Source organism: Cyprinodon tularosa, unplaced genomic scaffold (assembly GCF_016077235.1).
Source record: "Cyprinodon tularosa strain WSP-4 unplaced genomic scaffold, ASM1607723v1 ctg12, whole genome shotgun sequence".
NCBI lineage: Eukaryota > Metazoa > Chordata > Actinopteri > Cyprinodontiformes > Cyprinodontidae > Cyprinodon > Cyprinodon tularosa.
In genome coordinates, this window is record NW_024038003.1 from 3,826,621 (window position 1) to 3,846,950 (window position 20,330).

Genomic DNA, 20,330 nt, shown 5'->3' on the forward strand with positions numbered 1-20,330 from the left:
ATGCATAAACAGCATATACAGTATGCTATGTACTGATGTTTATTTTCTAAAATAAAGACTATGTTAAACCATAATCTTTATAGGATCAGAATCATTTAACCCTTAAAAGCCAAGTGTATCATATTTTATACATGAGTTTTGAGACTCGTTATCAGTGTGAGCATTATCAATGTGATATTTTTGTTCTTGAGAACCCTGACTTACAGCATCAGACACATATAGTGAACAGAAAATGTGTGAAATGCAGTATACAGAAAGGCTTAATGTATCAAAATTGATGCAAACAAATGCTCTAATTTAACTTATTCAAAAGGTATGTTTTTATCTTATTTGTTATAAAGTTAATTGACAACTCTAATAAGAAACAGTCCAGACTTTAAAGGGTTAAAGTTATTTGGCAGTGACACAAGTTTCACTTTAAGAAGGCTATTGTAGATCAGCTTTGAATTTTTTTCTCTTTAAATTATTCTTAATTATTCAATTTCCTGATCTGTTAAGAGAGTTCTAATGGGAGTTGCAGCTGAAATTTTTAGTTTTAGATATATTTGAACTGCAGTCCTGTATTATCCTCATGTGCAATAAATCTTATATCAGCCTGTTTTCTAGGGCTGAGTGTATTGAAATACAAAAACATCTGACACTAAAAATGAGACCATCTCACAATGCAGTAAAAGAATAAAGAACCTTATTTTTTTCCCCATGTTTTAGTTAAAAAAAAAAAAAATCTGTACTGTTTTATCAAATTATTTTCTCTGTACAGCACTTTGGTCAGCTGCAGTTGTTTTAAAGTGCTTAACAAATAAAATTGGATTCGATTCAATAAAATTATTGTAGAAAATAAAAAAACAATTTTTAAAAAAGGAGAAAAAACTTGTAGGGTGAATCATGCTGTTATTTGTGGTCCTCTGGTTGCATTCGAATACTTAAGAGTAATCACTGCACTGCATGGAGGGCCTAATATGGCTTTATGGGGGGAACCCCATCTCTGATAAGACCCTGATCCCCTGATTTCTATATTGCTCTCCACCTCTCATTAACCCCCTCCCTTCCTAAACCCTCGAACCAAACACTGACACAATAACATTCCTGGTCCTAAAGCTCTTCTCCATATTAGGCAAAGGGGTTTTATTTATAAGGAGAAGTCACAGAGGAGCCCCCAACATGTCACCATTCTGTCTCAAGGTAAGGCATGAAGACAAAACCTTATTCTTAACTTTGATACCAAACCCTACTGGTGTTATCTCTTTCCATTTGTTTTATTTTATTTCTATTTTTCTCAGGGCCTTTTTCACATCAGTCCTCCAAGAAGTTGATAAGGTAAGATAAGAACATCTAAAATCTTAAAACAGAAAAATATGGCAGTGAATCAGTAATAATAACACATTCAAATAGGTGAACTGCATTAAGAGAAAAATGCTTTTTAGCTGACCAGGTGAAAGATGGGTGACGCTGCCATGAAAGAATTTGGGGCAGCAGCTCCATACCTGAGGAAGTCAGACAGGGAGCGTCTGGAGGCCCAGACCCGTCCGTTTGACATGAAGAAGCAGTGTTTTGTTCCCGACCCTGATGAGGAGTACGTAAAAGCTTCAGTTATAAGTCGTGAGGGTGACAAAGTCACTGCTCAGACAGAAAAGGGGAAGGTGAGTGAACAAAGGCAAGGCTGCTAAATGAAGGTAAAAACAGCCTGTTAACAGTAAACCTGTTTGTTTTCAGACGGTCACCGTGAAGGAGTGTGATATTCACCCCCAGAACCCACCTAAGTTTGATAAAATTGAAGACATGGCGATGTTCACCTTCCTCCATGAGCCAGCTGTGCTGTTTAACCTTAAAGAGCGTTACGCAGCATGGATGATCTATGTGAGTTAAAAGTAAAATAAATATTAAATTTCCACCCCTATTTATAACAAAGTTATTCAGATCTAATTTTTTCATGGTTTCGTTTCATGATTCCCTCAGACCTACTCTGGGCTGTTCTGTGTGACTGTCAACCCCTACAAGTGGCTGCCAGTCTACAATCAGGAGGTGGTCGTTGCCTACAGAGGAAAGAAGAGGAGCGAAGCTCCTCCTCACATCTTCTCCATCTCTGATAATGCCTATCAGTACATGCTAACGGGTAACTCCCAACGCATTCTTAATCCAGTGAGGTGGAAAAAAAGGAAAAAATCCTTATGTTATCCTTTTCAATTTTTTTTTCCAGACAGAGAAAATCAGTCCATTCTCATCACGTATGTTGTCTTTTTCTTTGCTGTTCTCTAAATGTTGTGAGATATATTTTTTTTTACCTATCTTTGTTTTTTCATTCGCTTGATAGTTAGAAGTTGCTTGAACTTACAGAACTTGAACTTATCACCCAAATAACAGCAAAACTTAATGTTTACCAGGATTTTAATGTCTAGAACAAGACCAAGTACCTCATAATTGTGAAGAGGAAAGAAAAAATGTTACATGGCTGTTTAGATTTTTCAAGAAATATAAATCTGAAGTGTGAGGTGATTTAGCAATGTCCTGTATTTACCACTACAGATAACCTTAAAGAACAGATCCCCACAGCATGGTGCTGCCGTGTGACTGTGGGGATGGTCTTTTCCATGTGCTATTATTCTACTATGCACAGCATTTTGCATGTATGATAAAATGAAAAATACTCTAGTTCCAGCTGACTAAATTCATGTCTTTTATTTGTTTGTGGTGTCTTCTGCATGGCTTGTAGAGAACTGCAAACAACCCCTCTTATATCAATCTGTTTTCTTAACTGCAGATATTGTGGAGTGCATGACTAACAGGCAACCTGTTGACTGGTTTTCTTACTGAGCTGTGGATCTCTGCAGCTGCTTCTGTATAATTCCCTCCTCAAAATGCCTGAGAGTTTAGGGTAACAGCCCTTCCTCTTGAGGTTTATTCCCATTCAATACTAAGTTTTTTGATGAAGAATTTAACAGAGCTCTAGATGTTCAAGTGTGGGATTGTTGTATGCCCCAAGCTTTAAATGTTTCTATATCTACATCCCCAGTCTTTCTAGCGAGTGCCCCTCCCTCATGATGCTTTTTGTTAATGAATGTTTTTTCTCCCAAGTCTGAGTTTTCACAGGAGAGCTACAAATATACTAAAACTATTAGGACTTTTTTTTTTTACTGTAGGTAGTTGTGTGCCTTGGATTTTTTAAAATCATAGTATGAGATTAAAGGGCGCCCAATGCATATGTACAATCCACCTTCATCATTTGTAACCAAGTATCGTTTCCCTCCTCTTTACATTTATGGTTTGTGTTGGTCTACAAATAAAAATCTCAAACATTTAGAATTATATTTTTGAAACATAATAAATTGTAATTATTGGGGTAAAAAAATAGTTTGACAAGATTACATCCTTTATTTCGTTTGTCTACAGTGGAGAATCTGGTGCTGGGAAAACTGTCAACACTAAGAGAGTCATTCAGTACTTTGCCAGCATTGCAGCTGGAGGTGGGAAAAAGGAAGCCAGCTCTGAGAAAAAGGTTCCATTTTTCATTTTGCAAGAGATCAACCCTCCTCCGTTGACTGTGTTAACAGTCACTTTGCCTTTATCACACTTCTTTAAGAGCAAGTTTCTTTGCATTTTGTTAGGGTACTCTGGAGGATCAAATCATCCAGTGCAACCCGGCGTTAGAAGCATTCGGGAACGCAAAGACCATCAGGAATGATAACTCTTCCAGATTTGTACGTTTCTTTTTGCAATTTACTGATTCCTGCTACATATATCACAATCTAAGTTTTCTTCACATCTTTTGTTTTAGGGAAAATTTATCCGTATTCATTTTGCTGCCAGTGGAAAGCTGGCCTCAGCTGATATTGAAACATGTAAGTGGCATCCTCTTTCTATACCTCTGTTTTTATATCCAAAATGACTTTCATTCTACCTACATGATGCAAATCTCTTTACAGATCTGCTGGAAAAGTCTAGAGTTACCTTTCAGCTCAAAGCTGAGAGAGATTATCACATTTTCTATCAGATACTGTCTCAGAGGAAACCTGAGCTGCTTGGTAAATAAAAATAATGGCATAAAAACATTAGTACAAATAGATTTTTCACCATTGCATTAAAACCATTTATAGAAAATCTACCTGATCTGCTTTACAGAAATGTTGCTTATTACCAGCAACCCGTATGACTACGCCTTCATCTCCCAAGGAGAGACAACAGTGGCCTCCATAAATGATGCCGAAGAGCTGATAGCCACTGATGTAAGTAGGGATTATTTTACAGAGTACATGTGATCTGTACATTTAATGCATAAAGTTGTTCTTTTTATAAATTTACCCACGTAAAAAAAACTAGAAAATTTAAACATTTAGTTGGTGTGACACTTGCATACTGTAACTATCTATAACAGACATGTTAGAAATCATCTCTTAGTGGTCACTGATTAAGAGAAAAAATATATTATATATGGTTTGAAGTGAAATCACAGTAGTGATGAACTACATCTGGATGTTAGTGGCTCATAGGGCATTGGTCCTACAATTCACTTAACTTCAGTCTTGTTCTGCTGGAGATTTCTTTCTGTTAAAAGGGAGTTTTTCTTCTCCAATGTCGCTACAAGCATGCTTAGTGTGAGGGATTGCCTTCAAGTCAATGAGTCGATGCAATCAACTGGTTTTCCTTACATAGAAAACTTTGAATCAATGTAACTGTGTGATCTGGTTGAATTGTAAAGTACCTTGAGATGTCAGGTGTTTTGAATTGGCGCTATATAAATAAACTGAATAGAAATTGAATTGAAATCAATTAAATATTTTCACCACTTAATGTTTTTATTTTTACATCCATATTATCTTATTTTCATGCAGGAGGCCTTTGATGTGTTGGGCTTTACCCAAGAGGAAAAAAATGGTATTTACAAACTGACCGGTGCCATCATGCACTTTGGTAACATGAAGTATAAGAACAAGCAGCGTGAAGAGCAGGCAGAGGCCGATGGCACTGAAGGTGAGAAAGGAGCTCTATGACTGGGAAAACCTGACAAGTTTTACAAATTAGATTTGTGTTTAGAAAAAACTGCATTCATTTATTTTCAGATGCTGACAAAGCAGCTTATCTGATGGGCCTGAACTCTGCTGACCTCATCAAAGGTCTCTGTCATCCAAGAGTCAAAGTAGGAAATGAGTGGGTCACTAAAGGGCAAAATGTTCAACAGGTAGGAATAAAAAAAAAAAATCCTTCTATTGCTTAGATTGACAACCCTTATGTTTGATACAAATCATATCTATAATAACCAGGGCACATATCGTAATATTTTAAACTCATATTTCTTTTTCAGGTGTACTATGCTATTGGTGCTTTGGCTAAGTCTGTGTATGAGAAAATGTTTCTGTGGATGGTGGTGAGGATAAACCATTCCCTGGACACCAGGCAGCCTCGACAGTACTTCATAGGAGTGCTGGATATTGCTGGATTTGAGATCTTTGATGTGAGAATTATCTGTGTGATTTCATATAATTTTACTCTGTGTACAACTACTTGTTTTTAATATTGTATCAGGTAGGATGTAAACATTAAAATACACTGCTGTCAATTTCTAGTTCAACACCTTTGAGCAGCTGTGCATCAACTTCACCAATGAAAAACTGCAACAGTTTTTCAACCACCACATGTTTGTGCTGGAGCAGGAAGAGTACAAGAAAGAGGGGATTGAATGGACTTTTATTGACTTTGGTATGGATCTACAGGCCTGTATTGACCTGATTGAAAAGGTGAGAAACCAGATTATTAAATAAATGGATAAAGCAAATATTCTGACTTTAATCACTCATGTTTTAATTTTAGCCCATGGGTATCATGTCCATCCTTGAAGAGGAGTGCATGTTTCCCAAAGCCTCTGATGCTACGTTTAAAGCTAAGCTTTATGACAATCATCTGGGGAAATCCAACAACTTCCAGAAACCCAGGATTGTTAAAGGAAAACCAGAGGCCCATTTTGCCCTGGTTCATTATGCTGGGACTGTTGATTATAATATCAACAACTGGTTGGTGAAGAACAAGGACCCTCTGAATGAGACTGTAGTTGGGCTGTACCAGAAGTCTACACTCAAACTGTTGGCGATGCTGTTTGCAAATTATGCAGGCTCTGATTCAGGTAAAAGTTGTTCTTACTCTATCAGTGCTAATATCATATTACACTTAAGACTGGTGAAGTAACTGAATGTATGTGTTTATTATTTCAATGTAAATACTTTTATACTACCTAATAGCTGATAGTGGAAAGGGTGGCAAGGGTGGAGGAAGCAAGAAGAAGGGGTCCTCCTTTCAAACTGTATCTGCCCTTCACAGGGTAAGTAATGTCAAATATATGAGAATGTAAACAGATTACCGTCAGAAACCGATATATTGTTGCATTCACACAAACTCATAAAAATTGGATCTGTGTTGCACAGGAAAACCTGAATAAATTGATGACCAACCTGAGGTCTACCCACCCTCACTTTGTGCGCTGCATCATCCCCAATGAGACCAAGACTCCTGGGGCCATGGAGAACCCTCTGGTGATGCACCAGCTGCGCTGTAACGGTGTGCTGGAAGGCATCAGGATCTGTAGGAAAGGCTTCCCCAACAGGATCCTCTATGGAGACTTCAAGCAGAGGTATCACTTTAGTATGTCCAAAAATTAAAACGCAATGCTTTAATGTGTGACTAAGATATGGGATTTTTTCAGGTATCGAATCTTGAATCCTGCTGCCATCCCTGAGGGACAGTTCATTGACAGCCGAAAGGGAGCTGAAAAACTTCTTGGATCTCTTGATATTGACCATAACCAGTACAAGTTTGGACACACTAAGGTAATTGAATACAACACAATGAATATTGTGAATTTCAGCACGAAAAATGATTTGTACTTATGTGACTAATATACAGCTGAATTACAAGATAACTCTTCAGCCCAATTTTTAATTGTCTTTGATTCTTTTAACTTATATTTTGAAACTGTCATGACTAAAAAAGTCCTCAAATTTTATAGCCCTTAGTTAGTAAGTACTTACATCTGGTCCCATGTCTCTTACAGGTGTTCTTTAAAGCTGGTCTTCTTGGTCAGCTGGAGGAGATGAGGGACGACCGTTTGTCCCTCATAATCACTGGAATCCAAGCCAGATCGAGAGGTTTACTTGCAAGGTTGGAATTCCAGAAGATTGTTGAAAGGAGGTATGAAGAAATTTTAACTAACACAAGAGCTGTACAGCTGAAAGAAAATTATATAAAAACATTAACAACTGTTGATCTATGACAGGGATGCACTACATGTGATCCAGTGGAACATCCGTGCCTTCATGGGGGTCAAGAATTGGCCCTGGATGAAGTTGTACTTCAAGATCAAACCTCTCCTGAAATCTGCTGAAGCAGAAAAGGAGATGGCCAACATGAAGGAGGAGTTCCTGAAGCTGAAGGAGGCTTATGCAAAATCTGAAGCACGCAGGAAAGAGCTGGAGGAGAAAACTGTCTCCCTTCTCCAAGAGAAAAATGACCTGCAGCTCCAAGTCCAGGCTGTAAGTCTCACAACTTCAACAATAAGACAAACAGCTTTTACATTATATATCGTTGCTCCAACAATGTTCTCAATACAATGACCATTTAGGAGCAAGATAATCTTGCTGATGCAGAGGAGAGATGTGAGGGACTGATCAAACATAAAATTCAAATGGAAGCAAAAGCCAAAGAGCTTTCTGAGAGACTGGAGGACGAAGAGGAAATCAATGCAGAACTGACTGCAAAGAAGAGGAAGCTGGAGGATGAGTGCTCTGAGTTAAAGAAGGATATTGATGACTTGGAGCTAACTTTGGCCAAAGTGGAGAAAGAGAAGCATGCAACTGAAAACAAGGTTTGCATTTTGAATTCTATATATCAGAAGATAAACTAGTATTTTTTGGGCAATAACACATTTATTTGGTTTATTAACCAGGTTAAAAACCTGGTTGAAGAGATGGCTGCTTTGGATGAAATCATCGCCAAGCTGACCAAGGAAAAGAAAGCTTTACAGGAAGCTCATCAACAAACTCTGGATGACCTGCAGAGTGAAGAAGACAAAGTCAACACTCTGACCAAGGCCAAGGTGAAGCTGGAGCAGCAAGTGGATGATGTAAGACTGAAAATATAACTTATATTATGAAAATAATCTGTACTCAAAGTAAATATTTTTATCTTAGTCTAAGAAGGATCTTTGTTTGATTGTTTATTGATAAAATTCAGCTTGAAGGTTCCCTGGAGCAAGAAAAGAAGATCAGGCTGGACCTTGAGAGAGTAAAAAGGAAGCTGGAGGGAGACTTAAAGTTGACCCATGAAAGCCTGATGGATGTTGAGAATGACAAGCAACAACTTGAAGAGCATCTCAAGAAGTACGTGATAACTAAAAAACACATTTTATTGCAGGATGGCACATATTCCTTAATATAGATTTCTAACTTTACTTTTCGCAACAGGAAGGACTTCGAACTAAATCAGCTAAATAACAAAATCGAGGATGAGCAAGCCATTGCCATCCAGCTTCAGAAGAAACTAAAGGAGCTTCAGGTAATCAACAATCCATAACACTTCGAAACATTGATGAAATCCTGAATAAAATGTAAGAAATGGGTATTGTTTTTAAACAGGCCCGCATAGAAGAGCTGGAGGAAGAGCTTGAAGCAGAACGAGCTGCTCGAGCCAAGGTGGAGAAGCAAAGAGCAGACTTGGCCAGAGAGTTGGAGGAGATCAGTGAGAGGCTGGAGGAGGCTGGTGGAGCCACGGTCGCCCAGATTGAGATGAATAAGAAGAGGGAGGCCGAGCTCCAGAAGCTCCGCAGAGACCTTGAAGAGGCTACTCTGCAGCACGAATCCACTACTGCCACACTCAGGAAGAAACAAGCCGACTCTGTTGCTGACCTGGGGGAGCAGATAGACAACCTGCAGAGAGTCAAGCAGAAACTGGAGAAGGAGAAGAGTGAGCTCAAACTGGAGCTGGACGATGTGGTCTCCAATATGGAACATATTCTGAAGACCAAGGTTGGAAACATCTTTTTGCAGATGTTACCACATCCCATGCATATGTTTATATTAAATATAAAAAGATCAATGCTACATTTTTCAATATTCTTCAATGACTTAATTTCAGACCAATCTAGAGAAAACCTGCAGAACTCTCGAAGATCAAATGAATGAATACAAAACAAAGTTTGAAGAGGCTCAACGCTGCATTAATGACTTCAACATGCAAAAAGCAAAGCTCCAAACAGAAAATGGTACAGTGTACACTTGATAAACTTGACACCTGACATGGTACACTTCACAAAACTTTGAAGAAACAGTTTTCCTTAAATATTACCATCTTTTTATTAAAAAAAAAAATATATATATATATATAGGTGAGCTCTCAAGGCAGCTTGAAGAGAAGGATTCATTTGTTTCTCAACTGACAAGAGGAAAAATGTCCTACACTCAACAGATTGAAGATCTTAAGAGGCAGCTTGAAGAAGAGACAAAGGTAGATGCAATTTCATAGGCAATTATATGTACATTCTTGTAATTTCTCCATATAGCGTAGCTCATATAATTTAATTTGGATTTTCTTATGGGTAGGCCAAGAGTGCATTAGCCCATGCTGTGCAGTCTGCTCGCCATGACTGCGACCTCCTCAGGGAGCAGTATGAGGAGGAGCAGGAGGCCAAGGCGGAACTGCAGCGTAGCATGTCCAAGGCCAACTCTGAGGTGGCTCAGTGGAGAACCAAGTATGAAACTGATGCCATCCAAAGAACTGAGGAACTGGAGGAAGCTAAGTAAGAGGCTATGCTTCATTTTAGGATTATGTGTTAAATCAAATGGATATATTTTACTTCGTCTAGCAGATCAGCTTTTTGTTTGTGTTATGTTCCTACTAAAATGTAAGACGAACAAAAAGCTTGTCTGTTGGATGACCTCGCTACTGGTGGATAAACTTTCTTATGGATTAGTGATCAAAATTTAAGGTTCATTAAATGCTTTCGATGGTAATCTCTTAAGGAAGAAGCTGGCTCAGCGTCTGCAGGAGGCTGAGGAGGCTGTTGAAGCAGTGAATGCTAAATGTTCCTCTCTGGAGAAGACCAAACACAGGCTGCAGAATGAGATTGAAGATCTCATAGTGGATGTGGAGAGGTCTAATGCTGCTGCTGCTGCTCTGGACAAGAAGCAAAGGAACTTTGACAAAGTAAGTCCTGGTGAATAAAGGTTCTCACAGTTAGGGCTAAATACCAGAGCTTTTTTGTGGGATAGCAGTGTTATTTTTACTATATTTTCAGAGGTAAATTTAAATGAAACTTTATTTTCCTAAGACTATTAAGTCTTTTAAACTAATCAATGAAAGAGCAGCCAGAATTTGTTTTAAGGAAAATCACTTGTTGGACTACAGGTTGTAGAAGCTTCACCTGAATATATTTGCCAGAACTTTAAACCTAAAAACCACTTTTGCTTCTGTAAGGTGAAAGCTCTGTGTTTACACCTTTAAGCTTTGTCTCTTTCCTGAGAAAAGATCACTCTGAACAAACACTTTAAATAACACTTAGGTTAAGGTTTCATAGAGAATTGTAATGTTTCTCAGAGCAAATAGACTGCATGGATAAAAGGGTACCATCGGTGTCAGTTCGTGGGAAAATCAGCAGCAGCACAGAATAATGGTCTAAAGCAGCATCCTATACATTTTAAAGGGTGCCACATTATCACATCATTACATCAGACACATGTTTGTAAATGAGGAGACATTACTGGCTCCAGCCATATCACGATAATAAGCAGTGCTCTTAGATCAAGGACAATCAAAATTCTGTTAAGAATAATCCGCTCCGTCTGTTCTTCCATTTAATTCCCAAATCTTTGTTACCTAAATAATGAAGATCGTTACTTTCTGTTCTGACACAAGAATTGTCCTAATTAGATAAACTGCTTGGTGATACATTAGTCTTGTTAAACTTAGAGTTTAACAACCAAATACATATGAATAATAATAACACTTCAGTTCAAACCACTACATTATACTATATTTGAAGTTTTCTCCCCTAATCTAAAGCCTTTTCTCTGTCCATTTAAGTGATTTATAATAATGATTCACCTATCCTTTCACTGTAGGTCTTGTCTGAGTGGAAGCAGAAATATGAAGAGTCACAGTGTGAGCTAGAAAGCTCCCAGAAGGAAGCAAGGGCTCTGAGCACTGAGCTCTTCAAACTTAAAAACTGCTATGAAGAATCTCTAGACCATTTGGAGACAATGAAAAGAGAGAACAAGAATCTTCAGGGTAAGGCCTGCTGCATAGAATTAAAAAAAGTTATCTGTAAAATTAAATCACCTAAAGATTTTACTGTGCTTGGTGTTACACAGAGGAAATTTCTGACCTCACTGAGCAACTTGGTGAGAGTGGAAAAAATATCCATGAACTGGAGAAGCTACGAAAACAACTGGAGCAAGAGAAGAATGAGATACAGTCTGCTCTCGAGGAAGCAGAGGTACACATCTTTGTTTGGGGATAATACATTTTTCAGATAACAGTGGAATAAACATTTCTAATGGGTAATTAAACGTGGTCTTCTAAACTAGGCTTCCCTGGAACATGAAGAGGGTAAGATTTTACGCTCCCAGCTAGAGTTCAATCAGATTAAAGCTGATATTGAACGCAAACTGGCTGAGAAAGACGAGGAGATGGAGCAGTGCAAGAGGAACCTGCAGAGGACAATTGATACCCTGCAGAGTTCTCTTGAGGCTGAGTGTCGTAGCAGGAATGAAGCCCTTCGTCTGAAAAAGAAGATGGAGGGAGACCTCAATGAGATGGAGATCCAGCTGAGCCAAGCCAACCGGCAGGCAGCTGAGGCCCAGAAACAACTCAAGTCTGTTCATGCACATCTAAAGGTAAACTAAACCAGAAGAAACCCACTTTTTAAAGAGAGTTTTAAAAGTTCCTTCCTGCTAAGATTAACATTATTAATACCATTTTGTAAAGGACTGCCAAATTCAGCTGGATGAGTCTCTTCGGGCTAATGAGGATTTCAAAGAGAATATGGCCATAGTTGAGAGACGCAACAACCTGCTTCAAGCTGAACTGGAGGAACTGAGAGCTGCTCTGGAACAAACTGAACGGAGCCGTAAACTGGCTGAGCAAGAGCTGCTGGATGTTAGCGAGAGGGTGCAGCTACTGCATTCACAGGTGGGGTTGCATCTAAAAGGTCACAATATTTCCAATATAAAGTAATGCAGTTCTTACATTCTACAATATCCTATTTTAAAATGGTCCAGAATACCAGCCTGATAAACCAGAAGAAGAAGCTGGAGGGTGACACGGTCCACCTTCAGACTGAAGTGGAGGAGGCTGTTCAGGAATGCAGAAATGCTGAAGAGAAGGCCAAGAAAGCCATCACTGATGCCGCCATGATGGCAGAGGAGCTGAAGAAAGAGCAGGACACCAGCGCTCACCTGGAGCGTATGAAGAAGAACATGGAGCAAACCATCAAAGATCTGCAGCACCGTCTGGATGAGGCGGAGCAGATCGCCATGAAGGGAGGCAAGAAGCAGGTCCAGAAGCTGGAGGCCAGGGTGAGTGTAATCAGTTCCCTTTTTACATTAATATTAGGTTAACAGAAAGATGTACATATATTTACTTCATCTTCTTTGATCTTTATGCAACTGGGATAATAAAGGCTTTATGTTATAATGTTTACAGGTGAGGGAGCTTGAGAATGAAGTGGAGTCAGAGCAGAAGAAGAGTGGAGAAGCAGTAAAGGGAATGCGCAAATATGAAAGACGCATCAAGGAGCTCACATATCAGGTGATTTTTAAATCCAAAAAACATTTATACAACTAATAGGCATCAATCTCTACCAAATATTTTTCACATGTACTATAAGCTTTCTGCAGCACATACTGTATAAGACTGAACAGCAGATTCATAAACCACATTGTCTTTTCCTGTTCTTGCAGACTGAGGAGGACAGAAAGAATGTTGCACGCCTGCAGGATCTGGTTGACAAGCTGCAGCTCAAAGTGAAGGCATATAAGAGAGCTGCTGAGGAAGCTGTAAGTGTATGATTTCTCTGAGATGAGAAGGACTTTTGTTTTCTTGATGCCATTTCTTTCTCTGTTCTCTGAAAAGCATTAACTGATGGGCTTCAAGCACTTGTTGGACTCCAAAGACTCAAAGCCACTTGTATATTTTGAATACTACTGTCACTCTAAAAGCTATTCAGAGGCACTCTAAAAAATGCTTGTAACCTGTATTCATCTTATGATTATGTTAGTGAAGATAACCCATGCTGGTCTAATTGAGCTTGTTTTATCCTGCAGGAGGAGCAAGCAAACACTCATATGAGTAAATTCCGCAAGTTGCAACATGAGCTTGATGAGGCCGAAGAGAGAGCTGACATTGCTGAGTCTCAGGTCAACAAGCTTCGTGCCAAGAGCCGCGATGTGGGGTCAAAGGTCAGAGACTCCTCCAGATTTGAACACGAAAAATGATTTAAAGTACCGCTGCCTCCTTCTACTAAAAATGTACTTTTTATTTGGTTCTTCTAAATGCTATTTCTAGCTGATTGAATTTCAAACAAAGTATTAAGTACATGTATGGAAGGAATACTATGAGTCAGCTACTCAGTTCATTTCTCAAATAATGATTGATAAAATACCATTTAACACAAATCAGTTAAGTTTTCATACATGTGTTTCAGAACATTCAACTCAATTAATAACTGCTGTGAGATTTGGAGCTTTAAATGATGTTAAATCATTCAGCCCTTTTTTTACAGATCAATTTTATTCAGTGGTTTTATGTTTTGATAGGACGTTAGTGAATTTGACCATGTTATGCTTCTAATGTTAAGAATGTGCCCTTTGAAATTAGACCAAAATAAAAAAACAGATATAGAAGAAAGAAAATAGAGGATAAGTGCAGAGTGCAGAGTATAGGAAGAACAAGTATCAGTTTTCTGAGAGATATTTTTGCTTTAGAGCAACTTGTCTGTTGTAAAATTGATATCAGCATTTGATTGATGTATACATTTATTTGGAAATTGCACACATTTTAAAAAGTTGGATGATACTGAAATTATTTTACATATAGAATTATGAATATAATATAAATATAAAATGCTGTAAATGAGGCTTACAAGGCCATGTAATTAATTGGGCTTCAATAAATTCTTTAAAAACATACACAACTTATTTAAAGTAAACCTTTTGACTTTGATTAAATGTGATTTACAAAAACAAATATATATGAAAAATATCTCCACAATTATTATACAACAAAGAGAAATGATTTTGATAAACCCAGCTGACTTTAAACAGGAATATTTTATTTTAATTTATGTGAGACAACGAGAGAGACAGTGAGAGAGAGGATATGCATCTTTTTATACAGTCAATATAAACATCTGGTTGCAAAGGTAAATGGAGGACGACATACATTCTAGATGGTTTCAGATGGTACAAATGGTTTGTTCATGGAATGATGGTAAAATGAAAGCTTAAGAACAGTCAGATGTCTGCATGGTTGATTCCTAAGTGACTGTTTTGCATTAAGGTGGCAGTGTTGGTATATTTATCCATAGATTTGTTAATGTAGTTAATCAGTGAGATTATTCCCCTGCGTTTTGAAAAAGAAATCATTGTGATAAGGAAGCACTGTAATGTAAATGTCCTTCCCTTTAATAATGTAATCATGACTTTATCCATTTCATTCTGTCCTACATCATCCAGCCCTTCAACTCAGAAAATGTGTGTTTAAGACATTGAACCAAAATATGGGGAATGCTTTAGCTTTTAAAAAAGTCATGAATACAGCACTATAATTATCTTCTACTGCAACACATACCACAGGGCCGTGCAGAGACCGCTAAAGGGGCAGGTGCTCAAAAAAAAAAAAAGGGCACATCTTATCGCATTTTAGGACAGAATATTAACAAAGTCACATAGCTTTCAGAGTTTAATGAACAATGATAAATTACAAAATTGTGAGACATACAATCAAAGCTAAGGGAAATCTCTACATATAACATAGAACTATGCATATGTAAAATATTTTATTAGTAATTTCGTTCTGCAGGTCTATTTTGTTATAGGAAAGTATTACAATATTCAAACCTGCAATTTAGCCAAAGATGTAAATCAGAGCTGGACCACCAGACATATTTTGTCTTTACAGAATTAAACTGTTAAAAATGCATACAAGGGCACAATGCAACCTTTCAGTGTACTGTAATCTATAAAAAAGAATGTCTGCCTGGTTTGCTGTACTGACAGTGGAGATGGAGACGGTCCATTCAGAAAAGCAGAGCTGCTGCATCAAACTTTAACGTGGAACTGCAGAAAAAAAAGAACAAAACAAACATTTTATTAATGCATGTCACCATGAGAAAAGCCTACTCTGTTTGTGTCTTAGTGTATTTTGTAAGTACCTATATACATTTTCTTCAATCTTTCCCCTTCGTTTTTTCTTGTCAGTTTCTCTTTTCTTTTTTTCCTCATTGTCTCATCTTTTCTGTGTTGATTGAAGGTCAATGTCTTATTTATTTCAGTCTCTTGCCTTTCTTTTTCCCCCAAACTAAATCCAAGATTATGATCCAAAAACTTATTTTCCGTCATGGTGATTTAACTGTTTAAAAACAAATTTCCAACTTTTAAGTATTTTTGCTATTTTTGTTCTCTTTTGTTCACAGCAGCAGTTTTCTGTTAGCCATGTCTTTAAAAATGTTAACCTCACTGTGAATGATTGGCACATCCTTCTCGATTGCCAACAAAAGAAGGTCTGACAACCGATCCTCCTTGCATAAGCTGCGCAGTTTTGTTTTCACCAGCTTCATACATTATATCTATCATATATCTATCATGGTAGTTCTGGATGAGTTCTCCTTTAAGATACATTTACCTAACGCTAGAATAAATGAAATTTACATCATGCAGCAAAGGAAATGAGAAAATCAGACATATATCCATTATGGAGATAATAGGTTTTTGACGGGCGATGTGCCCCTATTGCATAAGTAATACTGAAGAATGTCCTACTATCATTACCGATACAGGGAAGCTTTTTAGTTATCTTGCTTTGCTAGCAAAGTCATTAGCTAGCAGCTAGCTCATAGCACAAGAACAACAGCCTAATGTCTGTATGATAAAAATACTGAATCGATAGATAAGAACAGCTTTTCCTCACCTGGCTGTCTCCTCCCGTTCAGTAGTTCTTCAGAGAAAGGCGCGCCACGTCCTATACTTTCCTCCGTTTAAACCGCTACTCTTTGCTAAAGTAGAGAAATTATACAAAGTTCAAAGTTTTCCGTTGTCTGACAAGTAGCAAGCCTACTCCAGTATTTTCACCAAAAATTATGTTTTTTAATTCACAAAAAAACTGTTCTGTAATCATTACAGAACAGTTTTTTGTGAATTAAAAAACATAATTTTCAATGTAAAAGACTAAAAGCACAGAGTAAACAGTGTTTTAGATCAAACAATACTGCATCATCCACGGGGCTCATTTGGTTTCACTTACATCTCTATTCAGGTTGACATTGGAGAGGCGGTGCAGACTGAAGACATAGCCATCCGTCCGATCATGGTTGATCTTGCTTAGGGCCAAATGAGCAGCGGCCACAGTGTAATGTGGAATATTCGCTACCTTTAGCTCCGCAGTTAGCCGCCTTATCTGACTGAGCGAGAGGCAAGTGCGTCGTCACCGGCAAAAGGTCAAAGGTAACAATGTGACCGGAGGGCTTATTGTATTGTTTTTCTTGCCAAAAAAAAAAAAAGATAATAATAATAATTTCAGTACATGTGTCAAAAAAAAAAAAAATTAAAAAAAAAAAAAAAAAAAAAAAAAAAAAAAGGGACCAAAAGGGCACATTGGGATCATGGAGCAAAAGGGGCAGGTGCTCAAGCCCCCTTAGCCCCCCCCTCTGCACGTGCCTGACATACCATCATATACAGCCTTTGTGTCACTTGTTGTAACTCTTCCCAAGTGTTTTGTCGCTTATCCATTTCTCATTGTTCCATTTTTTTTTGTCTTCATTCTTCATCACAGAAAGGGCTAGATGGGGAGTGAAACAGTGATGGCCACCTAAGACCTTTGGGATCTTCTGTGATGTAGTCCCCTTTGTCTGCAATGTAACTCTGTAGAATAAAGCAAAATGCATTCAAATTAACCAGAGGAGTCCTCATTCATTTTGTTCACAGACGGGTAAATGTCCCGTGTTAACCTACATAATAACAATAGCATTATTTAAATTACAAAAAGGAGGTACACACAAAGCCATTTAATCTGAATTTCTTCATCTCACAACCACAAACCTAATTGTTTTTTTGGGGATATTTTTTGTAATAAGAACACAAATTAGCTCTTAACTGTAAAATGAGGAAGACTTTGAATGTTTCTTGTTACTATGATGCACATTTACTCTCAGACTCCTTAAAAAAACTGTCATACTCATTGCTTTTAGAAGTCACTGTAGATGCTGCCCATAATTGTATAATTTAATCTCTGTATGAATACAGATGTTTTTTATGACTTCTGAGGTTTTTCAGAGAATACTAGTGAATTAACAACATTACTAGGATGAAGAAATATTATGGAATGCAATAAATATAAGACATCTGCATACCTACCAACACTTGATCATTCACCAAAGCTAACAGAAAGAATAATGTTGAAAAAAATCATAAGGAGTTCCATTTGCAGTTAGGGGGAACTGACTGCAGCTAATTATTGCTGTATAATATTGGCAGAGGCGCACAAAGAGTGGGCTGAGAAATAAGTAGTTTAATTCTGCCACCATGTGTTGGAGCTGTGTATATCTTCATCCCTTATAGATATTCTATGAATGGCTCAACTGATCAGCAACTGATCAGCAATAAAACAACTGATCAGCAATATTGACAACCTATAGGAAATTGCGACAGAAATTAAAAACTTAATATAAAGCAGATAATATTAGTAGCCCCTTTCACTTAGAAAACAGAATTCACATCTCTATGTTTTCAGTTTTGCATGTTTTTTTTTTGTTAACTGAATTGGGAATTAATTAAATTTGTCTAACATACTTTTTAATTTTCTTTGTTCAATGGAAAATACCACTTTAAAAACATGACATATTTTTGTACACTTGATACCAAACCATTTTTAGAAAAGGTAAAAAATTTATAATTTTAATAGAAATATATTGGAAAACAAAATATGATTTTTTTTTACTTTTACTAGGGTTATAGTAAAAGATCATAGGCTGTAGGGAGGATCGTAAGCAGTGCCGGGTTGCACTTGAGTTTTATTTCGTTCCTCTACATACCAGTAAGTTTGACATTCAACAACAAGGTGGATGATGTTTCCAATTTAACCCAAATGTGTATCATAAAGACAGAAATAATCTCCTCACATCTAGACTCTGACAATATCTCTCAGAACCAACTTCAGTATTTGGTGTTGTCTAAATTTTACATTTAGCCATTTTGAAGAAAAATTTCAAATTTATTAAATTAAAAATTAATCTGTACAGTATGGCAGTATGTTTAGAAAATATGCATTTGCGTACTTCAGATACACCGTTTGGATTCTTAGTGATGATCATTCTCCTGTTATGCACATATCAGGTTGCAGAATAAAAAAAAATAAACGTTCATAAATAGTTAAAAATGTAAGAGTTTTAAAAAAGTACGCAAATATTGTTACAATGCAACTATTTAGTTCAAAATTTTAGGTATTAAATGTAAAAATTAGGTGACAGTGTGTATATAGGGCTGTTCAAATAAGAACATTACAGAGTCATGTAAAGAAAATAATAATAAAAAAAAGCTTGCAGTAAAACATTAAATATGATAGTAAAAGACAATTTTTGTAAGTTGGCCACATATAGGTGGTACGTAAATTCTTGTTAAGTGAATATTGCTAGATTTTTTTCAGCCTTAATTCGATAGTTAAAAAAATCCGGCACTAAGTGAAACTTTGTAATACTGACTAGGAACATTGCTTACTTAATGCAACAAATACATAAGCAAAGGTCTTTCTGTATTGAGTAACAGATTTGGGGTTAAAATATAACCTTACAAATAAATAAAATCTTAAACATAAAACGTGCACATATGCAAAAAGATAAAGAATTTATCAGAAGTAGCATCATGAATGGAGTACAATGAAGCCTACCATACCTCAGGTATCTGCAGCAGCACCAGGCGAACTGTTGGCACTCTTTGATAGGGTGAATAAAGGACTGAGGGAAGATTGATCTGAGTTGGCACCAAACGCTGACCTTTATCTCATGTGACTCCGTCCTCCACACATATTCAACCACCTAAGAGAGATAATAGGAAAACAAAAGAATCATTTCAGCCATGCAATCCAAACAACATTTTTTGCTTAATTGTCTCAGTGATTAATGATAAGAGTTGGATGATATTAGCATTGTATCACAGGCATTACTTTAATTGATTATTAAATAGAACACTAACATTTACCAAGGGTCAAAACCCTGTTTAGCTGAGAGTAAAACCTGTTTCAATCATGACGCCATCTGTTGATTCTACCAAACAACAACTGCACTGCGCATGGGAAGAGTTTTAAAACGATCGCATGAGCTAAGATTTCTAATTGGATTAAAACAGCTGAGAATGAGACTCAGTACAACAATGGGAAATCAAATTCTCAGAGACGCTAACATTTATGGAAACACTGCAAAGTATCACACTTTAACAAAGAGTTAATCTAAAAGGAATTAGAAGAAGGAATTCTTCAAACTTATTAGGAATCACATTCCAATTTGCATTTATGTACCACTTTCAGCATCAGTTTAAACTATTGACCTTTTCAATCATTCCTCAGTACTTCGATAAGCATCAAAAGAAACCATTAAAATAAATCATGCTTTTGCAATTTTGAAAGATAGAAACACATTTTGACAAAATTAACAAATGTGTATTAACTTAAAGGGTTAAATAAAAAATTAAAATATTAAACAGGATTCAAACCACGAAATGATTGCATTAAGTGATTACTTCCTTAAAGATCAGTCCTTGTAATTTAAATTGAGTTTATTCTAAATAATTTAAAGTATCTTAGTAGAAAAAAATTGCAGTTTAGTTAAGCCTGAACTTTAACCTTTTTTAAATATTTTTGGGGGAGAATTTTTCCACAATATTATTAGAAATTTACATAAAAAATACACTGAACAGTAAAGGTTATGGTCAGTGTTAGAGGGCTATAAGAGTAATAATAGCAATTGTCTTCATGGGACAGAGCATTCTTGGTGCAGTGCACCTGCTTCCTCACATCTATCATGACAGACTATAGCTCAATTTTGTTGCTGCCCTTCCAAGCTGTCCTTCAGTCGCAGGGGAAAAATCTAG

The 20,330-nt window shown here is 37.0% G+C and overlaps 1 protein-coding gene and 1 long non-coding RNA gene across 6 annotated transcripts in view; one reads left to right on the plus strand and one right to left on the minus strand.

The window, feature by feature from the left end:
* The first annotated feature begins 1,063 nt into the window (after positions 1–1,063).
* LOC119774247 (myosin-7-like) lies at positions 1,064–14,819 on the plus strand. Its single transcript, XM_038271679.1, has 38 exons — positions 1,064–1,182; positions 1,281–1,317; positions 1,425–1,640; positions 1,714–1,857; positions 1,957–2,113; positions 2,198–2,225; positions 3,388–3,493; positions 3,603–3,695; positions 3,773–3,836; positions 3,921–4,019; positions 4,117–4,220; positions 4,827–4,965; positions 5,055–5,173; positions 5,297–5,446; positions 5,559–5,729; positions 5,803–6,112; positions 6,228–6,307; positions 6,411–6,616; positions 6,689–6,812; positions 7,037–7,173; positions 7,259–7,514; positions 7,604–7,846; positions 7,928–8,104; positions 8,215–8,360; positions 8,445–8,535; positions 8,616–9,005; positions 9,115–9,241; positions 9,365–9,483; positions 9,579–9,775; positions 9,999–10,182; positions 11,097–11,262; positions 11,346–11,470; positions 11,562–11,870; positions 11,962–12,165; positions 12,255–12,551; positions 12,679–12,783; positions 12,936–13,031; positions 13,299–14,819. Exons 3-38 carry the CDS (start codon positions 1,440–1,442, stop codon positions 13,467–13,469), a joined length of 5,835 nt encoding a protein of 1,944 aa, XP_038127607.1. The 5' UTR covers positions 1,064–1,182; positions 1,281–1,317; positions 1,425–1,439; the 3' UTR covers positions 13,470–14,819.
* A 2,174-nt stretch (positions 14,820–16,993) lies between these two features.
* LOC119774282 overlaps positions 16,994–20,330 on the minus strand; it is a 38,819-nt gene continuing 35,482 nt past the window's right edge. For all 5 annotated transcript variants that reach the window (XR_005279510.1, XR_005279506.1, XR_005279512.1 and 2 more), the window contains 2 exons: positions 19,137–19,279; positions 16,994–17,111 (listed from right to left, as the gene is read on the minus strand). This is a non-coding gene — a long non-coding RNA (uncharacterized LOC119774282). The remainder of the gene's footprint in view (positions 17,112–19,136; positions 19,280–20,330) is intronic.